Source organism: Chelmon rostratus, chromosome 23, assembly GCF_017976325.1.
Source record: "Chelmon rostratus isolate fCheRos1 chromosome 23, fCheRos1.pri, whole genome shotgun sequence".
In the NCBI taxonomy this organism is placed as follows: Eukaryota; Metazoa; Chordata; class Actinopteri; order Chaetodontiformes; family Chaetodontidae; genus Chelmon; species Chelmon rostratus.
In genome coordinates this window covers 12,959,620-12,986,357 of record NC_055680.1, presented here as the reverse complement: position 1 = coordinate 12,986,357, position 26,738 = coordinate 12,959,620, and the positions used below count along the sequence as shown (strand labels likewise).

At 41.7% G+C, this 26,738-nt stretch overlaps 3 protein-coding genes across 4 annotated transcripts in view; 1 reads left to right on the top strand and 2 right to left on the bottom strand.

Moving 5' to 3' along the window:
* poln (polymerase (DNA directed) nu) overlaps positions 1 to 8,325 on the bottom strand; it is a 44,096-nt gene extending 35,771 nt beyond the window's left edge. The window contains exons 1-11 of the mRNA XM_041965719.1: positions 8,113 to 8,325; positions 7,712 to 7,881; positions 7,342 to 7,454; positions 6,910 to 7,046; positions 6,538 to 6,606; positions 6,403 to 6,463; positions 5,946 to 6,010; positions 1,893 to 1,976; positions 1,467 to 1,562; positions 942 to 998; positions 661 to 717 (exon numbers count right to left, since the gene is read on the bottom strand). Coding sequence (XP_041821653.1) covers positions 661 to 717; positions 942 to 998; positions 1,467 to 1,562; positions 1,893 to 1,976; positions 5,946 to 6,010; positions 6,403 to 6,463; positions 6,538 to 6,606; positions 6,910 to 7,046; positions 7,342 to 7,454; positions 7,712 to 7,881; positions 8,113 to 8,325 — 1,122 coding nt within the window. The remainder of the gene's footprint in view (positions 1 to 660; positions 718 to 941; positions 999 to 1,466; positions 1,563 to 1,892; positions 1,977 to 5,945; positions 6,011 to 6,402; positions 6,464 to 6,537; positions 6,607 to 6,909; positions 7,047 to 7,341; positions 7,455 to 7,711; positions 7,882 to 8,112) is intronic.
* Positions 8,326 to 15,499: 7,174 nt separating this feature from the next.
* Positions 15,500 to 21,420, bottom strand: haus3 (HAUS augmin-like complex, subunit 3). Of its 2 annotated transcripts, none has more exons than XM_041965229.1 (6): positions 21,359 to 21,420; positions 18,710 to 19,815; positions 18,358 to 18,567; positions 17,828 to 18,060; positions 17,206 to 17,491; positions 15,500 to 16,190 (listed from the first exon to the last, which is right to left on the bottom strand). In XM_041965229.1, the coding sequence occupies exons 2-6, from the start codon at positions 19,736 to 19,738 to the stop codon at positions 15,963 to 15,965; spliced, it is 1,986 nt and encodes a 661-aa protein (XP_041821163.1). In that variant the 5' UTR covers positions 19,739 to 19,815; positions 21,359 to 21,420; the 3' UTR covers positions 15,500 to 15,962. The 2 variants fall into 2 exon arrangements, with proteins under 2 accessions (XP_041821163.1, XP_041821164.1); XM_041965230.1 differs by having other exon boundaries at positions 17,257 to 17,491.
* A 116-nt stretch (positions 21,421 to 21,536) lies between these two features.
* LOC121626632 (prostaglandin reductase 1-like) lies at positions 21,537 to 25,800 on the top strand. Its single transcript, XM_041965246.1, has 9 exons — positions 21,537 to 21,632; positions 22,039 to 22,183; positions 22,363 to 22,408; positions 22,536 to 22,595; positions 23,110 to 23,277; positions 24,369 to 24,642; positions 24,785 to 24,890; positions 25,090 to 25,208; positions 25,360 to 25,800. The coding sequence occupies exons 2-9, from the start codon at positions 22,078 to 22,080 to the stop codon at positions 25,468 to 25,470; spliced, it is 990 nt and encodes a 329-aa protein (XP_041821180.1). The 5' UTR covers positions 21,537 to 21,632; positions 22,039 to 22,077; the 3' UTR covers positions 25,471 to 25,800.
* Positions 25,801 to 26,738: the final 938 nt, after the last annotated feature.

Here is a 26,738-nt window from a genome sequence, read left to right as displayed (position 1 = left end):
AGACTCATTTGAAGAATTGAGTAAGCACAGGTTGACAAACACAAGCTGCTGCACCCATACAGAGGCGAACAAAGCCCGTGTGGAAGGACAGTCGGACACAGAACTGCATCTTTTAGCTGCTAGTTCAGGACAGAAGTGGCCATAAATGATGTTTCACCATTACGTTACTGCAGCAAGAGCATTCAGGCCTTTGAGTGCTCTCTGCTGCAGAGGCAGTGTAATCACACCTTTTCAGGTTTGTACCTGCGCTGACCAAGTATGAACAGTCTACCCGTGGTTCTCAGTTGTAGTACTGAGCACATCAGTATCATAATAGAGACATTCACACCAGTGAATGAAGCAGAAGAGGAACACGATGGTTTTGTGAGCTAACACAGAACCAAACTGATTAAAGAAAAACAAAAGCTGCAGGATCTGTTTGAGTCATTCTACCCTGCAGCCTTCTCACAACCATTGGTTTCACTTTTTGGTTTACTTTTTCCAGCCTTAAGGAGAAAAGCCTAGAAAAATCCATATCGGAGAGTGAGCAAAAAAGGGGGGTTAACACACTTGTGAAAGATCTTGTTTGTTTTGTCTGGTGAACGTGTGAACAAGTTTGCATCTGAGGTATTCCGTTGACTGTTTTGCTCTGTTACTGCCTTAAACCAACTGTGTGCTCACCTTGTTCATCATGCATGAGAGAATCCCATCAACAAAAGTCGATTTGATTTTGTGAACCTGGGGGTTACAATGCAGATAGTTGTTACTGGTAAACCAAAGGTATGAGATACTCATATGACTACTATTGCATACCTTATGCATATGCATTGAAGCAATCAAAAGGCAGAGCTTAACATTGTTCCTCTAAAATAGATGATGGCAAGAGACCCTTCTGCTTCAGACTTAAATAAGAAAAGACAATAATGGCACATGAATAAAAAGCAGATGAGAGCATGACTGACCTGTCTGTACTCTAGAATAATCTTTGGCAGAGGGTGCAGGTCCTGAAGCTGCAACAACTGGGGGAAAAAAAAAAAAAAAGACAGATGAGAAGAAATTGTTGGCTCAATGGCAAGTTTGAACAAACACCCAACACACTGGTGTAACTGCATTGTTTTGTTTGCAGCAAATATGATGTATTTTTTTGTCCCTGTCGTCCTTTTGCAATGTCAGATTTAAACAGTATCTGCAGAATAAGCTGACAACATGCCATCAAACTATTGATTTTTATGTACTTACTGTACATGCCAGTGGTTTATCAAATACTAAGAACAAATAATGTGCCATATATGAATGGAGTGTGCATGTCTATTTGTGTATTAACGCCAGTGCCCTGGACTCATCTGAATGAATGCGGCAGTGCACATACTGAAACTTCAAATAGGACTGAGCTGGTTTCCTTAGATTAAAAGAGATTAGAGGATGAAATTGACATGCAGTATCTGTGTGTGTGTGTGTGTATGGTGATGTGTCTGTGAGTGCCGTACTGCAGCTTCTGATGTTGACTGCTGTTGTTTGTTGACGGTCTTGGGGAGTCTCTTGTTCTCGCAGCGCTCGTGGAGGCACAGCTTCTCAAACAGAACCTTCAAAACATAGTAAATCCACAATATCCACAAATCCATGATAGTCAAACATACACACAACACAGAAAAACACACACGTAAAAAACATGTGTGCACACAGTACATATATTCACACACACAGACACAATAAAGACAATAAACATCAGAAATTTCACACATTTTCTGTTTAAGAAACTTGTCACAATACTGATTTAACAACTTTCAGGGATTTTCACGCACACATTTGTAATTATTAGACATAGAACACACACAATTACAGGTGAAGGTGCAAAAACATACATGAGCAAAAGCGTACACATGCATGAACACAACACACGTAAAAGTACACACTGTTCGTAGTTGAGTGTTGCTGGTGATCAGGAATATTTGTCCAGCTGCTCGGTGGGCCTCCTGCTCCAGCTGCTTCATCTTTGTCTGACAGAGAGAGAGAGAGGAAGGAGAGAGACAGATTAAAAGTTCCAAATATTTTTCAAGGTTTGCTTCAGCCAATTTACCAGGATTTACTTAATATTTCAGGCACCAAACGTCCTTCACTTACAAGCAGTTTACAGCAAATATTTCCTGCAGTATCAGCACTAACTGACCCATACATCAAAAAGATCATCATTGTTATGCAACATTGGTGGCTGATTTCCACAGGCGTCGAAAATTTGTTCCTGTAAGTAATCACGAAGCAGGTGTTAATAGAAACATAAAGTCAAGGGGCTTAAACGCGAAATGCTACAAGATCAATGACAGTCGGCATTTTACATAACAGTAGTTGCTTTATTTCAAAAATGAAGGAGAAATATTTCCTTGTTTTCTATGTCTCATCTTTTTAATTAATGTCAAAAGAATAATGATAATATGATGAGAATAGTTAACTTTCACTCCAGGAGCTATTTATCAAGAGTAAGGCGCATTTCATTCCATTATTGTATTTCATATCTTTGTCAGACTTTTTCCAGATTAGCTGGTCGATCACTCAGCGGATATAAAGTCAATTAAAATGTTGGGAGACAGCAGTCTATTTATGCCAAGATGACAGAATACCTAAATTCTGCAGCCTGGTGACTGGTAGCTTGCCAAAAACTTTTCAAGGTAAGTAAATTATCAAGCACATTTTCCAGACCTGGTTATGAACCCTGCAGTGATGAGGGGAGGTTATTTGAGGAGAGAAGTGTTAATATGTGTAAGACAGCAGAACTTATCTCATTTTTCCTTCCTTTCAATGGCTAAAGGCAAAGCTCTCTGTTAATCTGTCTAATGCACACATCAGTCACACAGCAAGCGCATTAGGATCACACACAGAGAAATGAAGAACAAGTACCATTAGCTAAAACTTTCACACACTCACAAACACACACATATGCATATACAACAACGTACAAATGCAATCAACTACAAAAACACACGCATTCACTCACACATACTAAGTACTTAACACACAGAGAGCCAGACAGGGTTTAATGACTGCTGTGATAATCCAGTCAAATACGGCATGAACTTTGCTTCTCAGGATGGCCGACACAGGCAACGCGACAAACTCAGCAAGAGAGGAAGCGAAGAATGATGGAGAAGAGAGAGAAAGAAAGAAAGAAAAGGGAGGCTATAACAGAGGATAAAAAGGAAAGAGAGAAGTGAATAAAGAGGCACTCAGGATGGGAAAAAAGAGGAGGAAGCATGGGAAGGAAAGACTGATGGCAGAGAGTGAAAGGTAGAGGCACTTGACAAAAACATATGAGGATGTAAGAGAAAGGCCGCGAGGCTGAGTCCCAGCGAGACAGAGATAATGAGGGGTTATAACAATTCCCGCTCATACAATATTCAGCCTAAACATGAGCATTTTGGGTTTTTTTATGACTGGGGTGACAACCACACACCAGCGGCTCATTATAAGTCTGACTGAAGTAGAAACACTTCTTAACAATTTGACAGGAAAAGAGGAGAACAAGAAGAATAGAAAAACAAAAGGGAAGGGGAGAGGGTGAGGTTGGGGTGATGAAATGAGAGAGAGAAAAGCAACAGAAAGAGGCAAAGAGCGACAGATTCGAGAACGTCGGAGGGGCAATGAAAAAATAGAGAGTTATGGGTTCAAAAAAAGTTGAAATGTGATGCAAATACTTGAGAGGGCAGACGGGAAAAGGAGGTGAGAGGAAAAGATGAGAAAAGGATGGCAGGAACAGGTGAGGACTGGGCCGCTGAGGGGGATGCCATGGCTGGAGCTTGATAGAAAACGGCATTTGAAACAAACAGACATCAGTCAGAGGAGTGAGACTGTTAAACAGACAGGACTTGACAGCGTGATGGGCAGAGCGACAATGGCAGAAAGAGCAATGGAGAGAGAGGAGACAGCTATAAAAAGAGAAAGAAAAGAGGGAACAGAGGAGGAGCTGCCAGACATGTACCAAAATTCCAAAATGTGTACTTTTCTCTCTCTCTCTCTCTTAGCCCAGAGCAAGCTCCAGACTGCCTCATCAATATTGGATGCTAGCCCCTTAGTGCTGTGTTTGACACACAAACACACACACACACACACACAGTGGGTATGGCAGGAATCTAATACCGTAGAGCAACACTGTGGATTAATTATTGCATTGCATCAAAATGTGTGCTTTTCAGTTTGAGCCTGATGTGATGGGTGTTTGCAGCAGGCATCATATGTGACTAGTGATGTCTGAGAAACACAGACAGAGCGTTTGTCCACCTGAATTTTAATTACACCGGCTGGAAAGACAAAAGAGCGTGTGAGCGTGTTCGTAAGCACGCCGGCTGACAAACAGGAGGGATCCTCTGTTTGGCGCTCAGACAGGTGAACGCGACAGCTCAGATGAAACTAAATCCAACACGACAGAGCGGGGACACGCGTGGCTGCACTCGCGGGTACGTATCACAAAAACACAAGCGCGCGCACACACACATGTAACTCTGCAGCAGTCTGCAGAAACTTCAGTGCGTCAGTGTGTGTGTGTTGGCAGAGGCAGACAGTGATGCTCCTTCCTGCAGCATAGCCTCTTGAAGGAAAAAGACAGACTCCGTCCTATTTATAGTAACACAGCAAGATACCAAAAGACTCCCTCTCCACAACAACACCCCTGCTGGCGCCTGCAAGAGTTGTAGTGGGTTTAAGAGTGTGTGTTTGCTTCTATATCTGCCTCCAAAACTGACTGGGAACATGTGTGCATTCCTTGGCATGCATGTGCCCACAACATCTGTACGTCTGTCTTTGTGCGTCTATTATCACTCTTGAGTGTAGTCTCCGGGATTGGTTTTTATCTGCATGTAAACAGGACAGGTCCCCGGAGGATGTCCACCCACCACGTCGCTAATCCTACCCAGAAGAAGAAAAAGACTAATTTTATTTTTCTTTCCTTCTCAGGCTCTTGAGGTTCTTTTTTTCCTTCTGTTTCTCATATCCTCCCACTGTCTTGGTCCCATTTGTATTAATACAGCAGCTGTCGACTGCACTGTGCTTCGGCAGCCAGTCGAAAATGCTATCAGCCAAGAGTGATGCAGTACAAATCTGAGCTGACCCTGAACATCATACCTACACGCAGGCTAGCTAAAACTAACTTTCCACGGCAGCGTTTTCATTAAGGCTGTTTGATAGAAACACATGGAAGCTGTTACACAGGGCTCCAACACATTTGTCTCTTCAAAACAAGGATAAAAGTAAAGATTTTTATTTCATAACTGTGTTTTATGATTCTGGTCCATGTCCAGTTTGCTATATGCTAATGCCTATATGACTGTGAGCTGAAGAATGTTTGAAAATGAGTATTTCCATACACTGTCTTTCCTGATATTGTGTATTTCTGGAAAGAAACCACTGGAAATATAAGGACAGACCTTGAGAGGTACCCTTTTTGTGCTTTCCGAGTGTAGAAAATTGTGATTGTATCAACATAAGCTTACGCACACGGCTTTTCAAAATTAAAAGAAAAATTAAAAAGACACACCAAGAATACTGGCATGAATACTCGCTAAAGCGCTGACCCACTTTTATCTAAAAACCCCATAAATCACCATAAACATGAACTGGAATAACAAGGTTGTTTGTGACTTGTTCAGCCCTGTGCTGCTGCAGTATTTCACTTAAAACAAGGCAGTGAAATGGAGGTAAATTAACTTACTTGACTGTCTATCTTTAAACACACTGAGTGGGATTTATATTTGTGTACACTGCTCCTGGTCCATTGTTGTGCTCTGATGGGAAATTAACATTACCCATAAGACAAATGTTGATAACTCCTGGCTGTGAGAGATAAATGAGCCTACTCTGCCAGCAGCCATAAGAAAACCTTGTCTTGTGACAAACTGTTCTGCTCTATTTGTTCATAACACTAATATGAAAACTTTAAAATACACTAGCCATAACATTTAGTGTCTGATGTTCTGCCTTACCCCCAGCAGGTCTGAAGTTCTCCTAAGAGCGTCTTTATCCACATGAATGTGATGGCTCTCCATAGCTGAAACAACACAAGTATTTACTGATCTGCTGGACCTAATGTCATTGGTATGTTTACTACTAATGGAGAGTTATTATTACCAACCTGATTTGAATGTTAATTGAATATAGGCGGCTCTAGTCATTACTGTGATATTGCCTCTTAGTCACAGCCTAAACAAAGTCCAAGTATGAATGAAGTAGCAGCCAATACTGTATGTTTCTAATGCAGTCTAATATAAATATGTTTGCACTTAATTTTGGTTATATTCTATACGTTTCTTCATGACGAATGCATTGCATCAGGGTCAAAAAACACAAAAAATGTTATGTGGTATTTCTAAATGTGTGCTCAGTGTCTGCTGAAAGAAAAATAAATGCATAAATACATTTAAAGAGGAAGTGGATCCTCACCTGCTAGAACAGAGATCATGTTCAGCTCCATGTGTGTGTACAACTCCCACAGCCCCTGGCTCTGCACACACAAATTGTCAGGTCAGGAAATGTGTATGTACAGGCGTATGTGCATGTGTGTGCACATCAACTAACCTGTAGTTTAAAGCATAGCTCCATGTTAAGCCGGTAGAGCGAACAGAGACCTGAGATTACCTGAGAAACCTGAGAGTGAGGCAGACAAACAGAAAAAGTATCAGGACTTTGTGTTTACATAGAGTACAAACTATCTTAAAAGCCCTCTCTATCCTTTCAAGGATAGATTTGTGAATGTAAATTCCAGCCATTGTAATTAGGTCTGTCCCTCAATCGAGTGACCTCTGCACAGACAGCTGCATCCCTGCATCCACCATGCTGTCCTTCCACACAGTGAAACCCTTGCAGATACAAGAAATTGTTCTGGAGGTGAACCTCATGCCTTAACGGGAAAATTTTGGACTTGGATCCAAAAACTCACACTTAACTAACCTTCTTGGTACCCAGGGCAGGTGTTGGACAGGGTCTTTTGAGGTGCTTATTGAGAAGGTCGTGGAAACAGGAGGAGGGATTTGCAGGATCCAGTAGCCACCCTGACACCTGTGGGTCCTGGATATGACAGCCTGCCACTGGAGAGAGAGGACAGCTCTTTATGATATTGAGCAGTATTCTGTACTCTGTAATGTTCACTGATGAGAGATTAGAAACACACTTTTGGAGATTACAGCACACTGTGATTACTGAAATCCACTGTAATCAACATAATTCAAGCCGTCTACAGCTGCTGTTGTTTGTGAAGGATGGAAGTAGAAACTTTCCTCTGTACTGAGTTTTTGTTTTGTTGAAGAGCGTTTGTATTTTCACACCATGACTGCATGTGTGTGTTTCTATGCATAAATGTGCATTTATGTATGTGGGCTGTGCCTTGTTTCCAGCTGAGGTCTCGTCTGTAAAGGTGCAGAGCTGTACGAAGCAAATCCTTGGCTTTATAGCACACCACCAGTTGAGATCTTGATAGCACCTGTAGCAGGATGTCTCTATGGGACACACACACACACACACACACACACACTATATACTCCTGTTTTAACACCAAGCGAGTATAAAACACAAACATTGACAAGATATTTTTGATTATTGCAAAAGCACAAATGGATCGATTATAAACTCACACTTAAAATTCACACTCATCGTCTTATTAACTCTGTCATCTCTCATACAAACACTTGCATGCATGCGCACACACATACACACAGGCACACATGCACACACACGCACACACGCACACACAGACCTAGTAAAAAGCTCCTGGCTCTGGTGTGTGTGTTGCTGGGCCCATGCAGGTGTGTGCTCTAGTTTTAAGTAGACCAGACTGTCGCTTGGCCCGAGTGAGTCTTCTGGTGTGCTGCAGTCAAGACTGTTCTTCATCAGCACAAGGAGACCACACACTAGTGGAGTGAGCTTCTATATCAAGGATCAAAGAGGGAAATTAAAATGAGCAAACGAAGCAGTAAGCCACAGGAACTGTTCACACTAATCTTATAACAACCAGGACAGCTAGAGTTTTGTCTCCCTTTACAGATGCAAAGGGAAACTGAAACAGCTATTTCGACTTTCTTGATGTAGCTTGAACTTGTTTTTTCACCTTATTTCAAGCGTGTGGACGCTCCATATTAGTCCTCCAGCTCTGCTCACCTGTTCTGGGTCTAACTGAGTTGTTCCATCTTGGTACACCAAGGTTAGCACCAGCACCATGGCCTTCCCAGCCTTCTCAAGTATTTTCATCTTCTCATCTGGGTCCAGCTTCCCAGAATCCTTTACTCTGGGGTCAGATGTCAGTGTTGCAGTCAGACAGACAGCTTTGGACTGGTTCTGAGGTTCACCACCATTAGCCCCCTCATGGGACATCTTTGTTCCCTGGTCAGGCCTACATTTGGCCTGCTTGTGCTTGAGTGGTTGGCAGGTCATAGAAGATGGGGTCCGTGTATTCGTAGCTGATTCATGGCACATTTCTTCCATCTTCCTCTGCTGAATTTGTTGAGTTTGCTTTGGGTCATGTGGGTCTTTATGTACCTCTAAAACTATTCCTGTTTTATGTGAAGGAATGACAGGGATGGAAGTCTTGGCTCTCTTTAACTCATTGAATCCTCCTTCCCCTGCGTTTTCTTGGGAGTAATGAGGTGGCTCCCATTTTGGACGACGCCTGGTTTGGTAGATTTTAGGACGAAGGTGAGCATTTTGGTGCTGCAGTATTTCATGCTTCCTTTTTAAGGTGAAGGAGGGGATCAGGGGAGGATGATTTGAACGAGTTAGGGAAATAGGCAGGTTGATGGTTTCTAGTTTTTTGCTTGCTTTTATGGCAGTTGAGGCGAAGCCCTGTACCGAGGAGTTTTGGCCAGCAGCAAAAGTGCTTGTCGGGGCCAGTGCCACACTTGAGTTGCTCCCTGTGATACTTCCATTAGCATTCTACAGAACAGAAAAGGTGAACAGTGTGCGGTCAGGCAGGGACAAAGGAAACAGAGAGAACAGGAGAGGCAAGAATAGATTTAGAAGGACTTATTCTGCAGAAGGCACACAGAAACAGACTGTGTTAGTTTTGTTCAGTACAAAATAAAAAATCAATACAAAACAGCAATTCAGTTTAGAAAAGTCAGCAGAATGACATTAGATATTCTAGTTGCACATAATTAGCTTTAACACAGAGAAAAAAATGCATGCCTTATTGAACAACTCTCCTCATTCATGGTCTGACTCTAGTTGGATATATGGAATGAAAGCTGAGAAAGTGAACGGGTGAGCAGGTTGGTGAGCAAAAAAAATAAAATACAGAAGTAAAAATTGAAGCCAAACAAGCAGGATAAAGAATAAAGGAGGATGTGAAGAGGGGACTGTTGAACACATTCAGCCCTCAGCGCTGATTCCCAGACAAAAACATAGACAGTCAAGACACTGTCTGTCTGACAGCCTGCCTGAAGTAGTGTCACTCAGTCCCACTCGTTCATACTTATTTATTTTTGATGAAGAAAAAATCTGTGTCGCACGGACCACCATGAATATTTGACACTAACCACTTAGATTTGAATGGGTTCAAAAAACTCATCTGACAGATTACATGAATATGGCATTCGGTATATACGGCCTGTGCTGTACGTGTGTAATGTAATACGTGATATGTCGTACAGTGAGTATAGCACTGTGTGTTAAGCCCTGTGAGAGGTTCAGGTGGTAGAGGCCAAAATAAGTGATAAATATGGCTTGATTTGGAAGAAAAGTCCCATGTCCCAGAGAAGCCAGTGGAAACGTGGGAGTATGATATAAAGGTGAGGTGGTTAAACAATAATTAAACAAAAAAAATAAGTAAGAAACAAGATGGACAGAAATTTGAGTCGGATCTCTCAAAAGTACACCCTTACCGGGAGGTAACCCTCCAGCATCTTAAAAACATCTCCATTATTCATACCTGTAGCTCCCAACTCTACTTATGCAAAGGCACCGAGTGTGTGCACGTGCACTTGTGTTCTTTGAAATTTAGGTAAGAGACGTTGGGTATTTTGAGGATTTGCAGACCATGTGTGAGTTGGTGGATGCACACAGTTCTGTGCGGTTGTCGGCAGAGGCCTCGGTAGGTAGGAATTCCTGTGATTCAGCTCCCCAAGGAGAGTCTTCCGCATTTCCCTGTAAACACAACCCGTTTTCCTGCTGACAAAGTCATGAACCCCCCCAGAGTGCTGTGCTACAGGATATAGATAGAAAACTGAGGCAGGCCATGGCCCGTAGCCCAGTACTGGGTGGAGGAGAGTGTAAGAGAATGAATGAGGGGAGAGAGCGAGAGAGAGCGGACTGGTGTTTTTGCAGTTGATTGCAGCTACACATTGAAGGTCCTGCACGTCTTTCTCTTCTTCTTCTCCTCCATTTTTCAGCCTTTCCCAATTTTTGTCTCTCGCTGCATCCTTTCTCTGTCGCTCTTCCCACACCATCCCTCCATCTCTCCACCTCCCTTAATTGCTTTCTCACTGTTGTTCTCTCTCTCCTTTTTCTTCAATATGTATCGTGGACTACTTTGTCAGGACTTTTTTTTTATTTCACGACTCATTGGGGAGCTATCACTTGTCAGCGGGCTGCAATACTGCCGACGGCACCTCGTTTCGCACAAGCTCGATTGATTTCTATGTGCATCGGAGAAACAGAAGCCTAATCCTATTGAAAACAGCTATTTAAATTTCAGGACTTTTTGGTGTGTTGCTGCTGTACACACTGTTGCCTTTGCCTACAGGGATTAAGGAGGTAGAGTGGGAGACAGACAATAACAGGAAAAATAAAGACACATCAGTATTTCTGTATAAAAATACTAGTAAACAGAATTCAGCAAGTGAGGTCCACTTTGTCCCCAATTAAAGTGTCTAAGCAAAGGGAGTTTGTTAAATTGCAAAATTATTGTCATTATTATGAGACGATAAAGTTTGAAAATAGCCTCCAGTGAAGTCAAGCTGTCATATACAGTGGTAATATTTCAGACTTGTTCCATATAGACTCACTTGTATGTTGTCATGTTGCTGATGAAGAAAGGGAGCTCGAAACCTTGACCTTTTTGCCCTGTGCTCCTGCATCAGTGTAGGTGTTGAACAACTTTCTTTACCCGAGTCCTCTGCAGGGGAGGAGGTAAGAGCAATCTATCAGATCATCACTTCTCAGACACATCTGCAATCTATGAATCTGCTCCGTTTCGCATGCATGTGTTTGAGTAAGCATGTATGGGCGCTTACATGGTGTGTGTGTGTGTGTGTGAGACGTCAGCAGCGTGTGACAGGACAAGGTCAGCCAGCACTGGCTCGGATCAAACTAACATTTTGTTACAACTTGTGACTTGTTTGCATGTGTGCTGATGAGTGTGTTTTTTGTAGATGTCTATGCCTGCATGAGTTGACTCAGCATTGTCTCAGCAGCTGAGACTCAGGCTCCTTTCCTGCGGCTGTAATGTGAGCAGGCATCCAACATCTCAACATCAGTGCCGAGTTGCATCAGCACTGCTCTGTCATCGCAGCTGACAAAGAAAGATGGCTGAGAGCCACCGGCAAGAGTTTGATACCACCTGAAATACATGAGCATGCCCAGCACTGTTTTTCTAAACTAGTAACTGGCACCCAGAAATCCACACAGGTTTAATTTTAATTTATTGCTTCCTGTGAGAATTGTACACTCTGGACTGAGACTCCTCACCTCCTTATGAGATCATCAGGAGTAGAATCTTACTTTGAGTAGCGTGCTACATTAATATGGCTTGAGTTGTTTAAACACAACTAATGTCTAAGTGAATTCTTAATGTGGCTAGCCGATTATAAAAATAGATAGTCATGTATTCTTGAAGGGGCATTTACTCCTGCAGTTGGTTAAAGCACATAAGTATGAAAGTGTTCTAGCACTCTCTAGTGGTAAATGCTTTAAACTGCATATAAGTTAACAGAACAATCACAGTGAGGCTAAATCATTGTAAAATATACATAATCTGTAATCACAATCACCAAATTAGAAGATGAGATTCATGATAGCCTAATCTTGACATTATGATGATGATTTATGTGTATTTTCCGTCTTATTTTAAAAGCAAAAACTTCACACATAAACTGAAGGTATATGGATATTAGAAAAAACACCACAAGTTAAAGGTGGTTACCTAAAAGAAACCAAGAAGACATGACACAGTATTCTTACAAATGAGGCCCATCATGTACTTACCTGTATCTGTACACTCATCACTGTTCACAGGTGGCATCAGTGACTCATCTCTATCTCGCCCCCTCTCTCCTGATTCAGTGTGTCTTCCAGGTAACTCACTGGCTTCTCTATATTCTGTATGACACTGTTTTTCTCCTAGCTGGACATCAGAACAAACGTACAGTTCTGGCTCCATTTTATTGTCACTGCTTGTGTCAAATTCAATTCCGTCCTCTGTGCTTCTCTGCAGGTTATCAGCTGTGTTGTCACCCAGGACTAATTTGGTCTCACATTGCACCAGTGAGTATTCTGTGAGGTGCTGAACGTCCTGAGAGTTCTCAGCTTGGCAGTGGCTCACCTTGTGGTCTGCCCTTTCTGAAGATATTGAGATCTTTTTTGGACTGACAGCATGACATCCCACTGATATTCCTTTATTCTCACTGCCAGGTGGACATTCAGCTTCTTTGATTTCAGGTGAATGAACCCTGTACTCAAAGTTTTTCTCTTGTCTCTCTCCAATCTTTTCTTCTTCTGTACTGTAGTCAAAGATACCTGTTGTAGATAACAATTTCAAATTCCTTTCTAGACTAGTGTGCTTACTGAATCCCAAGAGCTGAACCCCTCCAATTCGATTGGTCAGTCCTTTTTCATTTAGCAGTGTTGCATCTCTATGTCCTCTCCCTTTCCAGGAATTTCCATTTATTGTATCCTGAATGTCACGCTCTATGTTTAACATTTGTCCTGTACCTGCCTCAGTCATACTTTCTGAGCACGTCTCCTGTCTTGTTACAGAGCCACTGAGAAGTACACATATCCTTCCAGTTTTGATCATTTCAGACTCTGGTTGCTGGGATAGTGTCCCTCCATTTTCTCCTCCACTAGTGGCCTCTTCGGTGGGGTTGGATAGAGGACGCTTCATTTTAGTTTGTCTGTCTTCAAGTTCATTTCTGCGGATGTTCCAGCTCTCTGTCACTTCCTTTTCTTCCTGTGTGCCTGAATTTCCGTTATCTGTCTTTTCATCTATTTTAAGGCAGGGTGAAACTGGGTGACAAGCCATAGAAGGCTGCTCTTCATGGGTATTAGGGTGCTCTGTTGCAGGGAACAATACCTCATTAGGAACCTCGTCGTCTGGAGAAGGAGCGTGGATGAAACACGGCCTGATTTCATCTGCGGATCTATGAGAATGAAAAGACAGACTGTGCTAAATTTATAACCCATGATTTTTACTGAAAAAAAAAACAGCAACAGAATATCATAAACACACGCCAAACTTCATAGTGCTTTTCTTTGTGTGATCCAGTTATATAAGTAAGGGTAATTACCAAAACAGCAAAACGTTCTTTTAACCCCTGAGAATTTCTGAATACATGAAATATTCTCAATCATGTTATAAGTATACATATATTAAGCACTAAACTATGATAATAACCATTAAATACTATCCTTGCTCCCCTTGCTACTTACTTTCTCCATGGTGCAGCTTGATGTTCAAAAAGTCTCTCTGGTATTTGAAAGGACAGGGCGTCTCCGTGGGAGAACGATGCTGCTGTCTCAGTCACCTCATGCTGAGTTGAAGACAGAGAGTGGCTGGACTGGTAAGCAGGGGGTTCGGAGTACTTTCTGTGGGAATAAATCTGTGAGGACTGATAATAGGCTTCGGTCTGGGACGCCTGCCTTTGGAGTGAAGAATCCCAGAGAGAGGAGGAACAGGAGGCCATGGACAGCAGGGAGCAATCTGGTGTCTGCGAGGACTGATAGCAGGCTGAAGTCTGAGAACTCTGCCAATAGTTGGAGGAGTCATTGTAGGAGGTGGGAAAGGAGGACATCTGGGGCCTGAACCAAAACATTGGCAAAAGATATCTTTCACCTGTCCTGTTTTATACTTGCATTCAGCACATTTAGGATTAAAATATGCTATTGCATGAGTATAGAAAACCATGCCACATTTATAAACATAATCAGCTACTACACAGCAGTCCAACCCACACAATTACACCTACCATGGTTCAAATTCCAGTACGAGGTTATTCTGCCCGTTTTTATTAATATACTGTATTAAACCGCTGACATCACCGTGTAGGCTGAGATGATCCTGCACCAATCTGCTAAGGTAAATAACGTCATTCTGACTCCAGAATGATATTCACAAAACAGACGCGCCAACTAAACACAAGTGCATGTTTTCATATCTGTGTGTAGCCTCTACTTAAGCTATCTTACCGGTCTGTGTCTCTGCTCTGCTCCTGACTCATGCTCCAGCTGCTCTGAGCCAAAAGCTCCCCCCGGCTGCCATGATACCTCTCCATTACTACGTACACAACCAAGGAGAAAACAATTCACTGACCGAGAACAACTGTGATATTAAATATATGAAATCTATCTATCTATATAAAGTATTAAATAATGTATCAGCAAAAATATAGAAAACTAGTCTGACTTGTCAATTCTAAATCACATCTCCTCATTTTACACTTAAATACACTGGATTTCATGTCGTAGAAACCAGGCTTGATAATTAAAGCCAACGTGAGTTCGTTCAAGCAGTACTGTACGGCAATGTGATTTATCAAGCAGGCATGTTTTGTTCAATCACTTAACTATGAAACACCTACAAAAAGCTAAAAATAACACAGTATCCTAGAGCAACACTCAACACTTGCTACCAATACTTTACGATCAGTGCAACAGTTACTTAGCTACAATACTGCTTTCAAAAATGGCAATTAAAAAAGAAAGAAAAAGAAAAATATTAATTGAGAAAGGGCAAAAATGTCTGAGGAAGGGGAATGGCTGGCAAAGAGAGACAAAAAATAACGAGCAGTGACATGAGTAACACTTGGTTGCTTTGATACAGCCTGTTGAGCAGTTTAAAAACAGAAATGGCATAAACATTGATTAAGAACTTCTGACTTTATATGAAGTCCCTTGATTTTTTTTTGGTCACAATATGATGCAACAAGCTTAAGTAATTTTTTTATGCTTTTGCCCTGACTGACTTTGGTTGTGATTGGTATTGTTGTGGTTGCGTCTGGCTGCATGTCGACTCTGGGCCCGCAGAACAGCCAGGATCTTCTGAGCCGCCTGGGACAGAGGTCCTGAGTACAACCTGGTGCCAGACCGATCCATCTCCTCCCTGTCAACAGCGCCTGCTACTATTTCTCTCTACCTGAGGATCTTTGACTCTTCAACTGTAAATAACCTGAACAGAACAAGGGGAGAGTTAGATCAGTTACACACAGATCTGGTTTAATCTGAGAAACCTACTGATCAGGGTCTTTTGCATCAGACTATAACATGTATGCTGGTAACATCCAGAAAAAGACTTCAATAGTGAAAAAAAAAACATAATTATCATTCATTAAACTTCACATAGATAACATTTTCTTTATTTATCAGATGAGTTAAGGCAAAAAGGAAACAAGGGCATTTCAGAACATCACAAGACAGAAAAACTTAACACTTAACTCTAAAATTCTTCTCTGATTAGTTTATGTAAAAATTGTTTGAAATAAACACACTTATATGTTACATCTCAGCACTGCTCTTACACAACCAAAACTCTCTCCAAACTGAGTGCTCTCCCAAAGATAAGTCAATGAAGACTCAAGGGATTGACCTCCAGCTCCTGCACAACCAAGTGAGGGTCCAGATTTTGAGTAGTGTCACACTTTGTACCAGAGCATGGCTTAGTTAGCAAAGCTCCTACACTGAAAGCACAGAATGTACTGATCAGATCTCTTCAAACCACAGAACACAAGTTGAATCCCTTGGCAGAGAAGTTGCACATTGGGTTTTAGCTGGCTATAAGCGCTCCTCATTCATTCTGGCAGGTTTTACGGCTGCCCTCTCTCCGCGGCCATTTTGCCCTCTAGATCCTCCACAACTTTCTGAAGCAACCGTGCATCCAAGTGAAAGTAGATGTATAATTCCCTCTCTCGCCTGAGGAGGGCATTGCGCTCCAGCTGAGAACGCTTGGCTTTAACCTCCCCCATGATTTCTTGCATTACGTGCTGCAAACTCTGCAGCTGAGCCTCTGCTTCCACCAGCTTCGATGTCAGCTCCTGTAGAGACAAAGGAAGAGGGATGAGAAAAGAACAAAGAACTATGAAACAACTAAAGCCCAGTTTTAACAACTATAAACATCAAACATAACTAGTTGTACAAATAAGAATTTATTTACTAGAGAATATTTCAGTCTTCAATAAAAAAAACATTAATATGAAGTAAAATCAGTTAAGTTAAATCATTAGGTGGCATGGTGGTTATTGTTATGTTATTTGTATTAAGTTTATCCATCGAGGGGCTCCATGTTTTAAAATATTATTTTAAATATTATCGCTGTCTATTACTGTGGCATGACAAAACAACAAAACTCAACATAAATTTCTATGTCCTATCTTATAAAAGCATATGTACAACTAAAGTTGAATTGTTGAAACTGACAACTCATCTCTGATATTTAACCAAAAAATAAAGCTCGTTACAACTTCTCAGAGCCTAAAGTGACATCTGCAAATTGCTTGTTTTGTCCACCCAACAGTCTGAAGCCCAAAGATATTTAATTTACTGTCATATGTGGCAAAGAAAAACAGCACAACATTTGCTTGACAAATGACTGAAAAGATTAATCAATTATCAAAACAGTTGTTTTCTTTTAATAGAATTAACAAATAATTATCATCCAAACATAAGCTGTTTCTATTAAAGAAAATACCATTGTGCATGTGAGAGGAATGTCTGAAAACTATTCACTCAACAACAGTGAGAGATTGAGAAACAAAACCTGAATAGCAGGTAAATACATCACTGTTCCTGATACTAAGATTGTCGCTTGGCATGTCAAGCTTGAGCTATTTATCATGCAGTGCTTTTACACCCAACCTGTGTGTCCTGACATCGCGATATATATATGAAAAATGTGGAAAGAACAAAACATATTGTGCTACCAGCTTCCCCTCACCAATAGTGACGAATGATTCAAAAATCAACTGACTCACATTAATGATTGCTTCTGAAACATACTCTGTATGGTTGACTGAGATGACTGTGCATAAGATAAAAAGGAAACAAGCCCACCTGTGCATTGGGACAGAGCAGCTCCTGGTCAGTCATGGCCATTGGACGTACCTGCGGCTCTAAGACCAGCTGCTGGAGCTCTGTATACATTGCCCTGTGGAGCGCCTCACAGTCGCCATTAAGACGAGCAGCTGTGTAGTCTTGCTCGCGGCCAGCACCAGCTAAGGCATCTCGGGTCACCTGGAGGTTGCCTGCGAGGTCATGAGCAGCCTGGTCCAGTGCTTCATATGTCCGAAAAGGCTCTGATCGAATGTGGTCTGAATCATGGTCAAGGATCTGGAGCAGTCTGAGGAAAAAAAATGCATACAACAATGAATTATATTTCAAAGTGAGGCAGCCTCTATTTAAGGAAGAACAAAGAGTGCCATGGACACAAAGCAGCCTAGATAGCACCACAGTATCGCGGAGGAGGTAAGTGAATAATCCTTTTCCTGTGCATTAACCATAAAGAAGAGCAGGATAACTGATTATAATACCATAAGGTTTACTAGTATAAAAAGGCTACAAATCATTTATAACACACATGCAACTAAAACGCTGAGAATGAGGATAAACTCATTTTAGAAAGAGCAGTTTCAGCAGTAAAACAGGACTTAAGTACATAAAGCTTGAGTCTTCTTACCTGCTGAAGGCTGCATCCTTGGCGCTGATAATAGGGTTAGGCCTGGGGTTGATAGCCAGGTCCGGGTGGGCCAGGGACTCGATTCTGAGGGTTGCTTCTTCACCTTCCTTGACCAGTCTGCTGTTAACTTCTCCCAGCTGCTTAAGACACGTCCTCCACCTCCTCAACTCCACCTCCTGAGCCAGGTGCACTAAGTCAAAGGACGCCTTCTGGCGGAGTAAGTAGTCTCGTATCTGGAAAGAAAATGCACATGTCCTTTTACTTTGGCTGCTGATTCACTTTCCACATTGTCTAACAGTGACAGTTATGTGGTAGTTCGATGCCTTAAGCATAATTCTGACAGTACATATGGCTGATGATTGACACAGTAATCAAAAACATGATTTATTATTATATAGATCTATTCAGTAAGACAGTCACTCATAAAATTAGAGTAGAGAAGGCACTATCTCCATCGTTGAACAGAGGACAAAGGTAACATTCTCGTGTTTTAGAGCAAGAGATCTGAATGTGTGAATTCAACAACTAACCTGATCCTGTCTGGAAGTGTAGTAGTCCTGCCTGGCCAGTTGCAGGGCCAGGTCTCCCTTAACCACCGGCACATTGAGCAGCCTGGCTGACTCCCTAAGCACAGCAGGTACTGGTCCATGGAGCAGAGCCTCCAGTTCAGCCTCCACTATCTGCAGCTCTTTCCTTGACACAACCTCACGGACATGCAGTGAGGAGGAGGTGGAAATGCTCTGGAAGAGTGAAGAGATACATACGAAGGAGCTCTTAAGAGAGGAAGCCAGAAGAGTAATAACTGAATACACAATTAGAACAGTGATACTGTTTGCAAAAGACATATATATATATATAGCATATAGTGAATGCCGGCTTTACCTTGGTATGAGAGGACTTCTCAGACAGCCAGTCCAACCCAGCCTTGACACTCTTCTCTTCTGCTGTGGCCTGCATCAGTTGGTGCTGGGCCACGATATGAGACCACTGAAGTCTGGCCATCTCAGTCCTCCTGCGCTCCACCACTCGCTCTTCCCTGTCTCTTCCTTTGTGCTCATTCTCTTCCTCCTCTCTATCTTCACAAGAACTGAGTTCAAGGACCTGGAAGCGCTCAGAGCAAGAAGTCTCAACAATGTCAGAGATGCCCTGGAAGAAATGTTTCTGAGTGAAGGCAGTCAGTGATTTAGTGTTCAGCTCCTCCTGATGCAGATAGGGACCCAAGGACAGTTGAGAAAGGAGGACAGAGGGACTTTTGGAGACAGAAAGGTTTGATGGGGCCACAGTTTCTCCTTTTCCTTTTTGCTTGGCTTCTGGCAGAACTGGGAGATGTGAGGCAAGATTGTTCACCACATCTTTTAGGGTTTGCAACAGAGCATTGGTGTCAGCATTCTCAGCTCCAATGGAAGCACTGGTCTCCTTTAGCTGACATGCAGCGCTCTCCAGTTCTGCAGTAAGTCGTAGGTCAACATCTGCACGGGAGGTGGCAACAACCTGCAACTTGTTATAGCGTCGTTGCTTCAGCTCTTTCTCTTTACGCAGTGCCTGAAGCTCTGCCTCCAAATCCTCAATGGCTACATCCCCCTCAGATGAAAACACAGAAGATGAAGATGAAGAAGATGACCCTAAGATGTTTGCACTGCTCCCATCTGAAGGTCCAATGGTTTTTAGGACCTCGCCCAAGGCTGCTTCATCGAGGAGTGGTTTGCCAGACTTTCGTAGCTCCTGAAAAGCACGCGCCTCCTCCGTGGTGAGAACATTGCTCCGGTTGAGGGTCCGACAGACAAAGCGCAAGAAGTGAAGGTTCTCCGGGGCACAGTCAAACAGCCAGTCAAACTCAGACGCCTTCAGTGATGATGCACCAGGATAACCTAGACGGCCCAGGGCCTCCACAAACTGGCCACCATCTAACATGGTGGTTCAGCACTCTTTGCCCTCCTTTTTATTGTGCTAGTCAAGTCACACAGCAGCACAATGGTGAATATGGAGGACTAGGTGAAGACGAACACAAAAGAGAGTGAGTGCAAACATAACAAAGCATATTCTCGCTGCCTGGTGTCTAACCAAACCAAAACTTCAAGCTACTAAAGCAGTTGCCCAGTCAAAAGCACAACTAAACAAGAAGCAGCAGCCACAAATGATCTAACAACAGAAATGACCATGACACTCAAACAAAGGCCACTAGATACACACAAAAACTTACACCTTTAGCTCATGAACACTCATTCGCAGATAAGACAAGATAACATAAGATCAACTTTATTAATCCCCAGCTGGGGAATTTCAGTGTTGCAGGCAGCATAAGTTGATATAGTAATAGCAAAGACAATGGAAAAATAAAATATACAAAATAAGAAGTTGACTATATACATATGCACATTTTATACAAAAGACTATAAAAATATTGCAAATAGAAAGTATTGAGAAATATTGAAAAATTGCACAAGGAGTGAGGTAAAAATTTCTCATGGTTGTTATGTATAAGTTAAGTGAACTGAACATGAATAGAAATGGTTAAGTAATACTTTTTCCAGCAGTATGAACCTTCATCTTTTCTAAGAGTCAATCATTTTAATCACTTTATATTGTTTTATAATGCTCTTGTCTTTAGATTGACTAATGTCAGCTGTTATGTAACTGTTATGGTTGTGCCATGCCTATGGAACAGAACTTGATAAGGATGGGTGGCCAGGTTGGTTGATACTATGGATGTCCCAAGTTGTATAATCTGGATAAGGAATAACTCAGGCATTCAAAAATCTTATGAGCTATATGATCCACATCTACTCAGCTTTATTTTGTTTAAGGTAACCCAGCGGTTAAAAATACCCTATTGCAAACTGGAACCATTTCCTGACACAAATAAAGTGTAGTACGATGTGTTTCTGATATATTGTCCACCACCTTCATGTCAGTGAGGGTGGGCTAAATATTACACTCAGTATAACGCTACACAATTCAACAGCACCACTACAAACAACAGCATCCAAAATGACAAAATCAGTACTGTAAAACAATTTAAAAAACCGAACATTAGTCTAGAGATATGTCTTACAACGAACGTAACAACTTAAAAGCAGCTAAAGCTTTATCACAATTAATGTTACATTAACATTAGCTACAGACGCCTCTGAAACTTTGCCACATCTAGAGACGCAGTTTAGTTAAGGTAAACGTCGCTAACAGACGGATTTAACAACTTGAAACAGTTGGTAGTGTTTTCGTAAAAAAAAAAGCTGATTGATTAATTATAACTGTGATTTAGTTAGGCTGAAAAGGTGCAAATATTCGCTTCCATAATCTGGTGGAGGTATCATTACGCTGTTGTGTTTAGCACGCAAGCAGATCCGTGACAACAGCAAAGTTAAGTTAGCTAGCTCGTAAACAGTTGTGGCAATTGCACGAGCCAGTTATTAGCTACAACGTATATCTAGCCTGCAAACAACTATTGCTCTTGTCAGTCGTGCCGAAAATCATTCGTATGTTATCTTAGCGAAAAAGTCAAATTTGGAAACAAAGTGTCGCTATACTTACTTTCAATTTTACTCAGGAACTCCGTTAGCATAGCGCCCTAGCCAGTCTGCCCGCGCTAAACATCCAAACTAACTGCACGTCCGCACGCAGGGACAACGTGACGTACTCCGTCATACGTGGCAGGCTGCGTTCAACTTTCAACCAATCAAATTGAACGCTTGAGGCTTGACTCCCGCCTTCACTCCTCCCATGCTTGCAATAACTCGCTGCCGCTTGCTTTTTCAGTCAGTGAGGTAACTTCATTCAGCCATTTCTTTGTGGAGAACGACGACTGGTAAGTTAAATTAGTAAGGCTGATGGGGCTATATATAATGTAACATGCTCAAATGAACAAGATTACCTGCTATTGTAGGAGAGCGGGCGTCAGTAACTATATGGCAGACTGGCAGTCCACAGCAAGAGTTCACTTCTCACTTAAGAGTTTACAATTTTATGCAGTTTGCTTTTTCGAACCTTAACAGGTAGTTAACTTTATATTAACATTATCACATACCACTCATGTACTCTTACTGTCTTCTTCAGATGTATTAAGTGCATTATCATCATAATGATAGTAATGATAATGATAGATCATAGTGATGTGGTTGAATTGCACAACCTGAAAATTATTGGGGTTGTTTCCTCTATCTACAGCTATCATTATTATTATGCTGAGTTGTATTATCTTTCTCAATTTTCAGAGAGATCAGAATTCACTTCATTCACCCAAGCAAGCAATCATGGTCCAAGCAAAGACGTGGATTCTGACCAAGCACTTTGACGGCTTCCCAAAGGACAGCAACTTTAAGCTGAAGGTGGAGGACCTCCCTGAGCCCAAAAATGGGGGTAAGATGATTTTCATCTCTTAATTCTCTATACATCGGCTTAATTTTGTCTCAGACATTAATCACCAAGCACTTTAAATGAGTCAGTGTTTGCTTGAGTCCCACACAGAAGAGGAAAACGTCTGCTGTGTAAGTGTACATTTATTTAAACACTGTTGGTTTGCACGCCTTTTGTTTCAGAGGTGCTTTTGGAAGCTGTGTTTCTCAGCGTCGACCCATACATGAGGTGAGTACGATCACGCGTCTGAAAGAAGAAAAACATTCTGAATAATTATTGTGAACAATCTATTTAACGCTACAAAATCGTCCAGGAATCCAAAAATGCAAATAAAATGTATTGTTTGTCTCTTCAGGCCGTTCAGTCGTCTTAGCATGAAAGAAGGTGATGTAATGATAGGAGGTCAAGTAGCCAAGTAAGGAACTTAAACACGCCTACACACACAAATACACACACACAGGCATGTCTTTTATCTGTCATGATGTGCTGTGCATGCCTGACGTTTACTGAAACAGAACTCTTCTGCACCTGCTATTAATTACTGAAGCCTTTGATTCACAGAAAGCAAGAACAGACAACTGAAATGTTCTTGGCTGAGTGTTCAGACACTCAGTCTGTTTCAGTGCTGATAAACATGCAGAGTAAATCAGTCATTTACCAAAGAGCCTCAATATAAGCTGTTCGAAACCCACATGTTATGTATTTTCTTTGCTTTGTTGTTAACCAAAGTGCTTAAAACTTATCTGCCACATGGTTCGACTATATATTATCTAGACAGTTTTGTGTTGTGTTTGTATGCCATTCACATGGCATAAGTAGCAGTAGTAGCCAAGTGACACACTGCACTCAGATGGGAACAGGTGAGAATCACTCGATTGGCAGATGCTTTATTTCCTCATCTGCTCTTGTGTTGCTTTGTTTTTCTGCAGAGTGATCCAAAGTAAAAACCCAGCATTCCCCGTGGGAAGCCATGTTGTTGGTAACTGCGGCTGGAGAACCCACACAGTCTGCGATGGTACGGGCCTCATTCCCATCATGCCCGACTGGCCGAAAGACGTGTCGTTGTCCCTGGCTCTGGGTATCATGGGCATGCCAGGGTAAGACAGATGTTTGGCTGCATGTATGGGTGGAAGTGGAGTGCGGTGGAGTTCAAGACGTAAAAATCCAATTAATCTTCTCATAGGCAATTTACTGTGACTTGTTTTTCTACCACTCAGCCTGACAGACACGAAGCTGAATCATCATGACAAAGCAAATGTACAAAAAAAAATCTGGTTCAATAAAAAGTTATGGCTGCATGACATAATCTCTTTAACAAATAAAAGTTATCTATAAGTGTGAGTAGCATTGGCATCGGCTTGGGCTACTCCCATGTGTCATTGTGACTTGAATTACTGATTAATCTCTTTCTCTGCACTTACTGAAATAAGAACAACATCACATTATAAGATACACCACAATAAAATTTTCTAAAATACTTTGTAGCATATTTTCTCTAAAGTCATGAGTGTTTCGACAGTTCACCCAGAACACAAAGAAGCACTTAATGAACGGACCAGGAGACAAACTTTTACATTACTATATTCATGCATCATTCATTGGTGGCGACAGACTGAAAATGGCAACACCCAACAGCGTCAAGTTATTCCGGTGTAAAGGTATGCAAATTGTTACATCACTGATTACCTTTATTATTATCTTTATTATAGAATGCGTTGCAATACACTATACTGAATCAAAACAAGCAATTCATTTATTGTGAATCTTCACAGAGTTAAAAAAAAAATTTAATTGGAGCTTATTTAATTGTGTCACGGGCACAGGACCCCATCATTTCAATGCTGCGTACAGTTGCCATTGATTTCATGAACTCGCCTAAAAACAACACTTTTATTTTTTAAAGCAGAGTACAATAACTTCTGAAAGTGAATAGCTATCCCTCCTTGAGTAAACATTAGATAAAACAGCTAATTTCACTGCTTATGTTTAAAGTAAATAAAAGAGAGAGTTTCCTAGTGTAGCAGAACAGCTGAGTTTTGTCCTCCTTTGGGAAAATAAATGGGGAAGGTTCTGGAATTTTGTTTTTCTGGAAGCAATTATAAAGAGTTTTACATTAGGAAGGTCCCAGAGGCTCCTCATGCCCTCACGCTGTTCAGGGTCTGATTTCACTCTTTCTTGTCCTCTCCAGACTGACGGCTCTGTACGGGATCGAAGAAGTCTTGGGGCTCAAGAAGGGCGAGACCATTCTGGTGAACGCAGCAGCGGGGGCGGTGGGCTCCGTGGTGGGCCAGATTGCCAAGATCAAGGGCTGTAAGGTGGTGGGGTCTGCAGGGTCCGATGCCAAGGTGGCTTTCATCAAAGAGCTGGGCTTTGACGAGGCCTTCAACTACAAGACTGTTGGTTCCCTGGAGGAGGCACTGAAGAAGGCTTCTCCAGAGGGATATGACTGCTTCTTTGAAAACGTAAGCAATGATGGTGTAGCTCCAAGCCTGTAAAGTCCTCCTTTACATGGTTATTGCACTCCCAAATGTGGGCAGTTGAGTGTTTCAGCTTTTTTTTACAGTGTTCAAAACATCATTATTGCTGTTCTTTTCTTGATTTTAGGTGGGAGGCCCTTTTTTCACTGCTGCTGTGCAACAGATGAAGACCTTCGGAAGAATTGCTGTGTGTGGAGGTATTGCGACGTACAATGACGCTACGCCCCAAACAGGTGAGTACTTCCCTGCTTTCATTTTCTACATCAGTAGTCCTGCTATTTTTCTCCACTTTAACTCGATACCTGCCACAATATTTAAATGCAATTTAATCCTTTACAACTTCACATGTTCAGATGATCTTATGTTTTTTCACTAGAGGGCGATATTGTGTCACTGAAATACTTTTTTTTTCAATCACCCACCACCTCTTAGGCCCATACCCCCACCTCATCATGATCTTGAAGGAGCTTAAGATGGAGGGCTTCATGCAGAGCAGGTGGAATCACAAGAACGAAGAGTCCCTCAAGAGGATGATGGGGTGGTTGAAAGAGGTTAGTGACTGGAAGAGGATTTATTATGACGCTGGTGCTAATTCTGAATTTTTATGTGTATGTTCAGTCAAGATTTAATGTCAGTTAGCAGGGCTGAACTTGTTCTCTGCTTCAGTACAATGTTTATGATTGATTCATTCTGCATCTGCAGGGCAAACTGCAGAGTCGGGAGCACATCACAAAAGGCTTTGAAAACATGCCAGCCGCCTTTATGGGGATACTGCGGGGAGAGAACATCGGCAAGGCTGTCATCGCAGTCTGATGTGGAAACGCAGAATCAGTGGAGAAGAATCAGTAGCTCCTATAAAAATAATCAGTATTATTAATAATTAACACATAATTACAGCATTCATAAATGAAGGACTGAGCAATAGACACAACTACTAGCTAACTGCTAACTCAGCTACTTTCACACCGACATGATGCTCATGTAGCTCAGAAGAATATCTTTGTGATCACAATGACAAATTCCGGCTGTTAAATTCAATCTTTAGAATTCGGATGGCGTTACGGAACTGAGCCATCCTACTAGGTTTGGATTTTCAGTCACTTTCAGTTTTGTTTGAAATGCATTTAAAAAATAAAGTCAAAATAAAACAAATGGACAGTTTTGGAGACGTACATTTGAGCATTTCTTCCTCATATGCGGCTTCATGTTGGTAACATGGTCAAGCAAGTACTGTTGCGCTTCCTGACAATTTTAACTGACTTTCAAAGTTTACATATTTGGGAGAGACCGGACTGCTGTGGGAAATCAGGCCGTTTTACTAAGAAGGAAGAAAAAATATTCTTTTTTACATTTGAGGACAACAGGAAAAGGAAACTACTGAAGATGTATACTCCTTTCAATCCTAAAATGAGTAGAATCTAGATAATACAGCAGGCACTGTTAGCTCCTGTAGCCAAGTGCAGCTTTTTGTTTGATCAGAAAATAGGCAGTATTTTTAGACACTAATTTGAATTTCATAAGGTTATGGTGGTGACAAGAGCCCTGGCTCCATGGTTACATACGCTGCTGTTAGTCCAGGAGAATAGCGCGAGGTTTACCCACTTTGCTGGATATGTGTGGAATCTGGACACCTGCATGAGTATGAGTTTTTATGGCATATACTGCCAGTTTAACAAAGTCAGAGGCCCCAAATGACTGAATGAATGTCAAAACTGCACTTACCATTAATGTGACTCTGGAGCATGGCTTACTGCTCAAGTGACCAAAATAATGCTTTGCTGCTGGAAAAATTGTTTCATTTCCACCAAATTAATTGCTGGTCTGATTACTGGCCTGTGTTAGTATTTAAGCACTTGGAAAGCTATGCCAAGCCATGTCATTACTGGTGTAGGAACCAAAACAGCCACAATATGAGTTTTTTTCAGCATGATAAACCATGCAGGTGTGCAAATGTTTATCCTTCTATAGCAAAGTGGGTGAGGGTGACTGTTAGTAGGAATTCTGTAAAACTGCAGCATTAGATTCTTGAAATCTAAAAGTATCAAAATATTGGGCTTACTTTTTTTAATGTAGTTGGTGTA